This window comes from Channa argus, chromosome 3, assembly GCF_033026475.1.
Source record: "Channa argus isolate prfri chromosome 3, Channa argus male v1.0, whole genome shotgun sequence".
NCBI lineage: Eukaryota > Metazoa > Chordata > Actinopteri > Anabantiformes > Channidae > Channa > Channa argus.
This window is the reverse complement of record NC_090199.1, coordinates 21203784-21216337: the sequence shown is the minus strand read 5'-3', so window position 1 is coordinate 21216337 and position 12554 is coordinate 21203784. Positions and strand designations below refer to the sequence as shown.

General features: G+C 39.6%; 1 protein-coding gene across 1 annotated transcript; it reads right to left on the bottom strand.

Annotated features, from left to right (window-relative positions):
* colgalt1b (collagen beta(1-O)galactosyltransferase 1b) lies at positions 1 to 11421 on the bottom strand. The gene is made up of 12 exons (XM_067499153.1): positions 11060 to 11421; positions 7574 to 7684; positions 7369 to 7486; positions 6397 to 6531; positions 4537 to 4741; positions 4332 to 4451; positions 3978 to 4054; positions 3781 to 3887; positions 3273 to 3405; positions 2646 to 2773; positions 1478 to 1684; positions 1 to 1354 (listed from the first exon to the last, which is right to left on the bottom strand). The coding sequence occupies exons 1-12, from the start codon at positions 11275 to 11277 to the stop codon at positions 1084 to 1086; spliced, it is 1830 nt and encodes a 609-aa protein (XP_067355254.1). The 5' UTR covers positions 11278 to 11421; the 3' UTR covers positions 1 to 1083.
* Between the last annotated feature and the right edge of the window lie 1133 nt (positions 11422 to 12554).

The following is a 12554-nucleotide window of genomic DNA, read 5'->3' as shown; positions in this document are numbered from 1 at the left end:
TTTCACTTTAACTGTTTTTATTTGTTCTTTGGTGGAAAAGACACACTTTGTACACACAGAAGAGATAAAATATTTTAAAAATGACAAAAAATATAATGTCTAGAAATTTGGTTTTCTGATCTTCAACAACAAAAAAATTGCAATGTGCAGTGACGGGAAGACTACTGAAACACTGAAACCAACCAAGTCATGAATTAAAAAAATAAAGTCAACTAATAGCCTCAAAAATGTATAATAAATAACACTCTGGTTACTTTTAAAGTCAAGACAAAGAAGAAGATGCTGACGAAGAAGAAAAATTACCAAGATGTAGAAGAAGGGTTTTTTACTTTCACAAGGTGTTGTAAGATAAATGTTAGGAGTTACGAGAAAATCAAGGGGAAGCTGAACAACTATCTTTCTTCTGCATAAAGTTATACTTATTTGTAATTTGTTTTTGTTTTTTTACTTACTGGATATTTGTACTTCTTAAATGACTATTATGAGATCACTGGTCAGCAAAAGCAACATCTTAGTGATTTTCTTTTCTTCCTTGAGAGCGTTTTAGTTAGTACAAAACATGATAATATAAACTTGTAATGTAATTTTTAACACAAAACATTCTGTAACATAAGTTTTGATGAATACATCTCTCTAAATTTTCAAATTTAGAGAGATGTTTAAAGGCACATATTTTGGTCAGTAGAGGCAGTCAGAGAATTTATGCATTGTATGTGATTAGTCTGGGGGCAAATTATTATAAAAATAACTAATAATGGAACTATTCGTGCACGAGGATGTGGCCTACAGATGCAATAAATAAAACAAAAGCTGCATGCTGACTCTTCAAGAGTTAGCTCTACATCTAACCTCCTCTCTCAAGAGAAACATCACACAGTGGAGAGAAAAATGTACAAGGACAAGCATTTATACCCTGATCTGCTCTGAGTCCATCTCCATCTCCTTTCCTCCCTCCTCTTGTTTGTATTATATTACCTCCTGCTAATCCATTTGCCCTACTATAACAGGTTTGTTCTATGTCCCTTTTCTTATCTCTGTATAGCAGAGTTCTGTCTTATGCCTCCTTGTGCCCTCTCTTCTTCATCATAGCTCGTCCCGTGCGCTCCAATTCTCCAGTTCAGACTGCAGTACGTCAGAGTTCTGGGCCTCAAAGCTCAGCTCCTCCTGCTCCTGAGTTTTCCTCGACTTGGCTCGGTCCCAGTCGGTTTTGACGGTCTCGTTGTCCCAGACCACAGAAGTTTCTGTGTCACTGATGTAGCCGGCGTCTCCCGTGTAGTGTGTTGGATACACAAGAAGAGGCTCAGCAGAAAATGCACGCAGATCCCGACGCTCAAAATGGTCCATATATTCGGAGCTGATGAGTGAGGAGCAGGAGTGTGATCAGATTAACAAGGTGTAACAGAACAAAATCAAAAAGAAGAGAAAGATGAAGAAAGAGGAACAAAACGAAGATGAAGGGAGCAGAGGCCATACTCACAATGGATGTTTGTTGTACATTACAGGGAGGAACTCATCAACAGGGAGCATCCTTTTCAGAGGATCGGCCCTGAGGAGCTTCTGAGCACCTTGTAATGACAACATGTATCCTAGCGTCCAGTAGGAGTAGTCAGCCTCCACCAGATTGTGTATGTTTGGTAAAGACTTCTCTGGATGGTCCACTTGCATGCGCTTCCGTCCAATATAACTATACGTGAACATTTGGGAGAAGATAAATATCAGAAGCACAAAGCACAAGACCAGTTATAACAGCATTTATAACACTGACATTTAGGAGCCAAATCACAGCAACAATATCAGTGCAAACCACATTACGGAATTGTATACAGCCTTGCTTTACCAGTATATAAACCTTCCTTTAGAAAGGATGCAGAAAGAGTTTCCTTCAGTCAATCAGAACAAAATAATAGGTACCACATTTTTGTTTGTAGTGTTTTTTTTTTTCTCTCCCTTTTACTGTAGATGACTATAATACAATATCCATGAACCTCACCGTTGCTATGGAGAGGGGGTCAAGAAGAAAATCAGAGTTGTACCAAATTAGAAACACTCCAACACTAGTTTCCTGATTAATTAAAATTTGATTTAATATCCACAAGTTGCTTATAGTTTGTGGCCCATGTTAATAAATTTAAAACCCAGTAAGTGAAAACCCTCCTTGGGATTTGCAATTCACTTCTCTATTGACATGTCAATGCATTCAGGGTTGTACCTTACAGTTTTTATTAAATCCCTTTTTAATGCTGATGATTCTCAGGCACTTAACGTAGTCTTCACATAAAATCAAAATTACTTTTACTTATTGAAATATTTATATTTACATTTAGTCATTTAGCAGACGCTTTTATTCAAAGCGACTTATAAGTGAGGTACAAGGCAGCAAAAATCTAAGTGAAGGAAAAAACAGCAAAGCAAAGTCCTACATATGTCCTCCCACCTTGTGGCCCTTTGGGTGACTTACTGTGAATGTGAAAATGCTTAGTGCTTGGTGGAGGCATGATAAGATGCAATATTTCCACTTTGTTTTCAGCATGTCAACAGTCTGAGGTATCATGTGTGACAGATGGATAGATCTCAGTGTAGGGGGACAATAAACCTCTCTATTTACTACATTATGTTTTCCTTCTGTTCACTGAAGCATCACTCACATGAGATCCCAGTCCAGCTTGTGTGTAGTCACCTCCTGCAGCAGTGCCTGGAGACGACGTTTAAAGAACACTTCGAAGCGGAGATCATCTTCAATGACCAGGGAGGTCTGAAGACCACGGTCTACTATCTACACACATGCAGAGATGGATTTAGAGCATTACAGTGCTGCAGAGATGCGGCTTTATAACTCTTCTGCTGGTTATTAAATCCTTTATTGGTGTCAATACCATTTCCATTCTTCAAAATTATTACAACACAGAAGTTATGGCAACATTTTTTTTTTTCCTGGGGTGCCTTTTAAGTGTTAAGAAATCAATGCAGAAAAATGTTGTTATCACAAACCTGCAGGAAGTTAATTTTGTTTTCTTCTAGACACTGAATGAAACTGACACATTAGGACTTATAGCTACCTATAATTATTTATGAACTTACAGCAGGTTACTAAAAACAATGTCTTTTATAAACGACTAACAAGTTTATTGTAACATAAATAAAATTAAAAAATACAACTGCTTCCACGAAGGCACCTTTCTTCTCAGAGACTGTGTTACCGCGTTTGGAGTAGTAAACGTTATCTACAATGTACAGGTAGACCCAGAGGCCTGTAGCCTGTCAGAACATCTCACCTCCTTCCAGATGTTGTAATGAGAGAGGAAACATCCCAGTTCACCCTTAGTGAGAGGTCGACCGTGATAAGGGTCTTTGTAGCCTGGCAGCATCGTAATCCCCATAGACTCTATATCAGATTTGTTTAGAGCTCTAACAAAGAAAGGATTACAGATTATTTGAAATGGAAACAATAAAGTATATTGATGGTGTGTTTGTTTGTTTGTATGAGCATGTGTATGAGAAATACAAATAATAATAAAAAAAAAACAGTACTGTAAAAAAGAAAAGATGTAGGTCTTGAGAATTAAAATTTTTTTTGACATGAATCCATCTAATAACAGAGTGGTCAACAGAACAACTATTCTCATCAAAAGAGAAAACTATGCGTATCAGGGAATCATTCTCCATTTTCACCTGGTTGTTTGTCTCAGCCCTGTCTCTCTACATCAATATACACCACATGGTGCAGAGGCACAAATCAGAAAGACACAGGCAGTGGGGGGAGGAAGAAGATGAGAAACGTACTTGCCATCCACAGCAGCAACAACCTTACAGCTGATCTCCTGCTCATACAGAGTTCTCAGCATTCGCTCACGACGGTCAGATCTCCGCACGAGATTTATCATAAACACCTGGTTGCACACAAAGGCAAAACCTCACATACTTGCTCAGGTTGTTGCTTATTCAAGTGTGTGTGTGTGTGTATGTATATATGTGTGTACCTCATCAAAGCCCATCTTGTTAGGCTTCTTTGGAGGAAGAGACAGGAAAAAAGATGGCTCTAATGGAGGATTTTTTACTTTGAGAAAAAAACAAAAAAAAACAAACAACAATGTTACAAAGTGAGTGAATATTTAATATGTTGGAACAAACTGTGGTTTAGTGAACTGCAGAAATCAACAAGAATCCAAAACACTTAACTATATTTTAAGTTGTTTTATTTTAACACACTAGAATGTAGAAGGATTACTGTATCTACATTATAAAATGTTTTACAGCACATTTTGTTGTCCCCCCCCCCCCCCCCAAAAGTTCTCACTCACACACCAATATTCTGGTTTTCCACACACACTCACCCATGATCTCAAGCTTAGTATGCAGGAAGCTGTCGGCCTCATCCTGCAAGGTAGCATGGGAGCGCATTGGCACTGGGAAATAACCGTACGTTTCTTTGTTGCACACATACATCTGCACATCTGAGAAATGGCAAAGAGGGGCAATACATGCTTAAGAATTCATATGGATCATGAATCATAAAACAAGCCCTTGAGATTGTCTCACCTGCCATGCGAGCTGAGTAGGCAAAGACTATGACATCATCTATGGCCCAGCTGTATTCTGGGTGTGGTGGATAAAAAGCCAGCTGACGGGAAGCCTCTTTCCGTAGGTCCACCAGGTAGGTAGAGTGAACCATGGGTACAGCAAAACAGCCACGGCGCTCCTGCTTACGGATGGGCATGTAGGCCGGTGTGCGCTTGTAGTAACCCTGCACAAAGTGCCCAGTAACACTGTATAGTCCATACATTTTCAAATTGTTTTCAAGTGACATAAAATGCTGTCAGAGAGAATTCAGTTTGGAAAGAACTTCACTTGTGAGAGCTGTCTTCTCAAGGTCTGAGTGTACTACAAGTCTGTGCCAGTTTAACAAAACTTTACGAGAACAAATATGTGAACATTCATGAAAATGTGTTTTGATTCTTAAAATTTAAAACCTGTAACAGAGTGAGACAGTGTCTGCAAGTTTTACTGTTCAAACTAAACCATGTTAATGTACAGTAACTGTAATGAGAGCAGAATGTTTGCATATTCAAAAAAAATATTTCACTTTTAAATTCTATAGGTTCTTCGACTAAAGACAGCGGTAAATGTGTGGATTGTCTACGTACTAGCAATTTAATCTGCTTATAAGCCTTTACTGAAGCTAAATATTAAGTTAGATCAGTAAAATTTTAGTTCACCTATCAGAGGAAACAAATCAGTTACTTTAATTACAACACACAATAATCAGAGACCAAATGCTACACGAATAACAATATAAAAAAAAAAAATCTTGTTTTCATTCAAATTACCTATATTTCAGTGGCTCTAAAGGGACCTATTTAAATGAGGAAATAATTAGACAATATAAACCTCCAATAATGTTGTCGAAAAGACCAGAGAACGGGCGTAAAGGGTAACTTCAGAGACAGAAAATGGAATGATGAATTCAGAAGTTCATTCTTACAGACGTCCAAAAGAATAGCAACATTTGAGATTAACTTCCACTACAAGAGCTGCTATTCTTCAAAATCTGAAATGATACCAACAAAGGAGGAGGAAAGGATACAGAATAGGGTACAGAGGAGCTTAAGTATTAAAGCAGCACGTGATTAAGTAAGGTTAATATTTAAAATATAAAGAAAGAAAATGTCTTAATGCTGATTATGTAAATGAATAAAATCATGTGAAGCTAGATACTATGTTTTAAACTTAAGAGGAGGTTTAGTTATAGTCTGATTTTAATGTAATCAAAGTGTAATTGTGTAAAAGGTGATGGCCTGAGGTCACGCATTCAGTGATAATCATCTGGTAGTTGAGTGATTAAAAAAATTTAGCTACATAGAAAGTAATGTGATTAACTAGAGTGGGCTCATTAGCATTATTCATAACAGCGATAACTGACAAGAACAGTCAGTCCTGGATGAATTCCTCTGCCCAGCCTATTCACCCCTTTAATCTGAAGGATGTGTAACAATGTTTACATTCTGGTGGCTCTATTTACATGTTAAAGTACAGTGAAATACCAGTAGAAACTTTATGTTGTGAAATGCAACAATGTACAGTGCTTACAAGCAGTTCAAAATAGTTTATGACCATGCAGAATTTTTCTGTCATGTCTTGTGGGAACTGGTTGATTGGTCACTTTCTACAGTATTTATTAAATGTCTTATTGTAGGTATGGCATATTTATACTCTAGCTATACATTATATTAGTCAAATATATAAACTGCTGGCAGTTTATAACTATCCCCGTGTTGTATCAGCTTCACCACACCCAACATTTAAATCTTTTGCAAAAGATGGCAAGATTCTGTGAAGTGTACCTACAACTGATACACAGGTGTAAGTGGTAAAAAGTTTAAAAGAAATTATCCGCAGTACCTGTGAAGTCATGCCACACCAGAAGTTGGAGTATGCTGCTCTCGACTCCAGCATTGGGGCTACAATGGTCTTATTCTCCTTCATCAGTTTCCACAGCACATCCTGATTGGTGAGCAGGTTGTCACAGTCAGCCACCTGTAGACAGAGAAGGGCACAATATTGACAACAATCACATACAAGCACACACAAAATGTCACCTGCTGCCACCAAATGACTGATTCAGCCACAGCAACATGGTGTGATCACAGAGCACTGCAAGCATACGCGGCTCCTTTCCACCCCTTCAACAACGACAGACTGCACTTGTATTTGCAGAAGGCTGTACCTAATTCTAATAAATAAATACCTCTTCATATTCCGATATGCCAAATCTAAACATTTAATCCTTGTGGATGTTTATCTCAGTCTGTCTCACCAACAGTAACAGCTGCAGTCTAATAAATGGGGACCGCTTCCAGAAAACATGCATTTTCTTCAGCCTTAATATTTGGTCCCATTCTCAGACATGATCCACAGCTAATTTAAACTTAAGGTGATCCTTGCATTGGCCCCGCTCTCTTCATATTACCACACCAGTCCCAACGTCTTCAGCGTGACTGAGCTGATGTTCTGTGCTAAAGCCTAACTAATTACCAGCCATGCAAACCATAATCTAACTATGGGTTAAAGAAGGTAAAACGCAAAGATACAGTTAACAATATCAGCACTCTCCTGTACCAAATTGCCTAAATAATGAGGAATTGCTTACTTGTAGCATTTCTTGGGAAAGTACCATAGCTGTAATTTCTTACAAATACAAAACACCTATATATAAAGAGAAAATTGGAACAGGCAGAAGCAGAGATTTCTGACAGATAGATATTTACAGAGTAAGTGCTATGAATCTGCTTACTACAGTTAGCACAACACTGATCTGACCCTGAAAGTACATAAGAAGAGGTTTATGGAGCTCTTGAGTGGATGATAACACACCAGGAGGTAGTCAGCCCAGATCTCTTGTGCGGTGTCCAGCGCTGCCTGACGGAGCTTCATTACATGTTCATATCGGAGATTATTCCAGTGCTTAGGTCCCACCTCGTCTTCAAAGACACTGAGACAGGCACAGACAGTCCCATTAAATAACACTGTGATCTCACTGACACTCATTCTCACTCTCTCACATTCACACATGCAGTACCTGGGTTCATCTTGAGGTCTCCACTCCACATAGTGATAGTAGCTCTGCACTTTGATAAGCCAGTCTCTCAGGATGGCTGTGGTGTTGTCAGTGTTGTGATCTGTCGCCACCCTGTGGGAGAATAAAAGTGAACCGTGATTACCGAGATTCCATCTCGATATGTAACACCACCAACAAAGATCCAGTGATACTTTGTCTTAGGAGCGGACATATGGATAAAAATCTTTTATCACTGTATGAGGGATTTTACAGTGATAATACATATATTAAAGACACAGTGATCTGATACAATTAAAATGGTCTGGTACTGATTTTAATCTTAAAATGTGACTTGTCCTCATAAAAACCCCCAACTTGGTCACTGTTGATATAAAATTCAGCAATCCCTGTGGACGATATTGCTGTATTTATTAATAAAGCTATCATTCTGCCACTCAAACAACTTTCTCACACCAGGAGCCAAAAGAATTCTTTTGTTATCTTAAACATAAAAGAATTATCCCAGCTTTAGTGCATGTCAGAGCTGGTTTAGTACAGTGAGGTAGTCACTGTACTCCTAAACAGTACTTTATAATACACATAGATTCCATACTAAAGTTTGTATCCTTTTTACTTATTTTACTACATTATATACATTGAATAATACATGGCTATCATTCACCCATATTGTTGAATAAGTAATTGCGGTCAACTATAAAAATAAAAGCCAAATACATGTTGGTTCCAGGTTTTAAAATCCACTGGTATGCTGCTTTTTTCTATAGAAGGAAGGAAGTTCGGATATTTTATATGCTAAATAATAAGAAAAACTTTAATCAAATGTGTCATTAACAAAAAAATAATAAATGTTTGTTGCAGCTCAATCTAAACATGTATATAAATATCAATATACAAAAGTATAGTAAGGATCAATATATTATCAGACAATTCATTTTTAATACTTGTGATTGTACCACACCATTGTTGGAAATAAGACATGTCCACATATTAACTGGAACACAGCCGGTAAGCTGTAGATAATTTATTTCTTCGGGCACTTGGAGGAACATTGATCTATCCTTCCATCCATTAACTATACAGCTTATCCTGTTAAGGGTCGCAGGGTTGGAATTGTTGGCTAAAACATTCCTACTTACACATCCAACCCTCCAGTCCTGCCTGCATTTACTCTCCTGTTAACTCTATTTATGTATCCACAGCCCCTGAAACAATATCATTCTCTTTGGCAGGTGCAGAGCAGCAGCTACTATGTTGTGGATGTATCAGTTAAACATTTGATAAAAAAAATAAGAGTTTTGAAAGTGGACTTTGTAGCAAGAAATAAAAACAATGAGTTAGAAATCAATATTGGGCAACTCTTTGGAGGTGCATTACGGTGAGCTCTTTTACTGAAACACCCATTGTTAACACGTAGATCATACTGACTAGTGCAGCTTTATAGTAATCAACAAGACACGATATCAGTGTTATAATAATTTACTACCCAGATGTACTTTTGCTTTTCATTCCATGAGGGTGTTCTCATCAATAGAACGAAGCTGCACATAACCATCAACAGGCGTGGACAGAGGAGAACAACGATACACAATAGAGGCTGAAACAAAGAGGCTTGGCATTTGTCTGCTGTCTGCATTGTCATAACAAATCTCAGTGTGTGTCAGGAAGGAGAGGGAGACAGAGAGGGTGAAACAGGGAAAGAATGTGTAAATATCAGAGACGCTGATTTACTCCCAACTCTGTCATGTAGGGACTGACAGTCTGCGTGCTGCAGGTGTTAGCTTCTCATCTGTCAGCGATGTTTTAACACAGCCGTGCCGCCCCAGCACCTACATGTGACCAACGCACCGGTCCATCATCTTCTTTCCTTCTCCCCTTTCCTCTCCGTTTTACAGAAATATCTGGCTTCTGCCAAGTTTTGAATGAGTTTCAATAGAGTACAGTGAATAAGAGAGTATATATTTGGGATTACTTGCATTCCTGTAGCAGAGCCAGCTAAACAGCATCCCTGCAGTGTTTTAATGTGGCCTCGTGTTAGAACCTGCACAGGGGGCTGCATTTTTAACACACATAATCTGATCCACGGATATGGGATATTCAATGAGACACAGAGGGATCAAAGCACATTTATGGATTCATAATATCCATCCTGTATATCCCTGCAGAGCACGCACACATGACCGGGCAGTCTGCATGCATGTCTGTGTTTCTGCTTGCCAAGAACTTCCTCTTAACCTGTCACACTGATACCTCCAGGTATCCACAGGTGGCCAGCTACAGTAACAGCACATTTTATGTATAGTTCACACTGCATTTCCAACATTTTTTGTATCAGTTCATGTTCTGAGGGGAAGAAATATGCTGTAGATACACTCAACCACACAGAAAACCCAACTCAAACAACTTGGGCATATTTGGACTCATATGCAGAGGCTGAAATTCAGGCTCAGATCAAAAAAAGCAAGGCTGGTTTGTTTGAAGACACACACAGTGGGAGCTTAAGAAAAAGTTGAATTCAACATTTGAACGAGGCCCAGCACCTTCTTTGATTAAACAATGAATTCAAAGGAGTGATCAGCATTTAATTAAGCTAAATCCAAGTGTATACAGCCACCATAAATGCAACTCTGCCTTAGGCTAAGGCCCATTCCACCTTTATTTTGTCATTGGGTTGCCAAGAATTATAACTGAACCTGTCAGGCCTAAATGCTGATGAAAAGAGTAGCTTAATCTGCAAATACAGATACTGGCAAGTAATCAAAATAAAAAGAGGAAGTAAGCAGTGCTTGAGCAGAATGATCTGGAAAGTTGGAGCTTGGGAGGAAAGCAACTAAGGGGAAAGGAGTGTAAGCCAAGCAGAGGGGTTTAGAAGAAACAAATACAATTAGATGGACTGGTTTTGTACCAAAGTTTGGTAACTCCAGGGCCAAGTTTTAAGAGTCTTTTCAGCTGGTTTACAGTATAATAGTGGTTTGTTTCCTGTAGAATCTGTAATGCAAGACGAAGATGTGAAAGGGGAAGGAGGAGGGGATGGAAATGCAGAAGGAGGGTACAGTGGGGGGGGAAATACAAGATCTGTGACTGAATGGAACTTTTCATGGGCATCACTCTGCTGGCAAAACCGTCCTTCGAGCTCCTCTGTCGGCGACCACAAAACGCCACGGCGTGTGTCGAGCCACGCTGCTTTGACTTCCACTCGTGATCAGTGGAGATAACGCGCTCGTGCTTTTTCCGAACTTAAAGTTGCATCTCAATCACAACACCATGGCCCCATCTAGCCGCGTGCAACTCACTAGCGCACGCGCACAGTTTTCCTCTAGTTCTACCAGAGCCTGACGTGTCTCCGTTGCTCCATTAACGAGCGCAAACTGACCCTAAATCACACAGAGTACCAACAAATACTCTATCAGTATATACTGATATTTTCTTTTTTTCTGTGATAGCAGAGTATTTCTGCTTGTTTTAAAAGTTTTCAGCAATGACACTCACCAGAGCGCGATGCGGTCCTTTGGGTACTTTAAACGCTCGATGGTCCCGAGGAATAGCGGCAGAGAGTGCGCCGAGTTGCGGCAAACCAGCGCAATGACGACCCGGGGAGCGAGGAGCGAAGACTCGGGGCTCCAACGCTCCTCCGGGAAATATCCCCAGCTAGGCCCCGGCAGGAGAACGCACAGCAGGGCAGGCAGCAACGAGGTGACTCGGGGCATGGCAGGGGGCAGAGAAACTGTGGTGACGCGGCGGACAGGGAAGGGCGGAAAGGATGTAACTGAGGGTCCCGCTGTTGTGCTATGCCGACAGTGATTACATGGCGGAGGGACTGGCTGGATTAAAGGGCGGGTTTAAGGGGAATTTGGTATTCTTAAACGGCTATGCCAAATCAGGTTTTCTGTGCCTTACACGGGGAATATTAGCCAGACTGGAGAGTTCTTGTCAGGTTTGGATCAGGAATAGTAGTAATAGTTTAGTCAATTTAAATAGCATTTTAATCCCATAAAGCCTATTGATACAGGCCTTCTGTAAAATGTTCCCCTCCCCTTTAAGAATAGCTCCAGCTGTAGTAGACAAATGGGCGTGTCCATGTGTTTCAATGTGCTGCAGGCTATAGATGATTCTGTAGAGAGATGGGATCAAGCTAGCTAGGCAAATTCTCTTTTATGAAAATAAAAATATATCTGTCCCACTGGTGACTGCAAAGGTGCAGTACAGACCAACAACGCTGTTTTAACATCCCCAACATGACAGTTTATACCCTGATCAACTTATAGCATGTATCCTCTTAAAGCACAGGCATCCACACATACTGTATTTAAGTGTGTTTTCAAGAAATCTTCCTACCAGATAGACGTTATAGTCTGATAGCATACCTGTGATATGCTGGCACATGTTATTCAGTATGCCCCTGCATGGAGGTGCAGATCTGACAACCAGAAACCATCAGCTCTGTCTTACACCCCCAACCATCTTCAAATACCTAAAGTATAACTCACCCCATCACACAGGCACAGAAAACATGCTTGATCAGCCTAGAGTAGAATAAGCTCCAAGATTTTTTTTTACACCGTTCTTCTGGCATCAATCCTCTCATTTGTAAAACTATTAGTGGCCTAGAGGTGGCCATGTGTCCAGATCCTAGTTAGAAACTTAGGTAAATTCCCCTCCACCACAATAAATAGACTTTATGTGTTTGTTCCTGATGTGGATCCGTACGGTTTTAACTCCAAAGATAGAGCTTCTATAATGTCAGCAATGTGAGCCGTTCATTCGCATAGAAGTCAGTAACAGTGGATAATAGATTTCAGCAATATAACATCAGTTCTAACGACATGTGACAAAGAACAAATCTGAGTAACTGAGCAGAGAAACTAAATTAATAATTGATATATGATAAGGTGTATAATGATGTGAATCATATGCTACAAAGTAAACTACTGTTGGAAATCTTGCAGCAATGTCTTATGAATATGCTGCTGTTTCCTTTAATGTG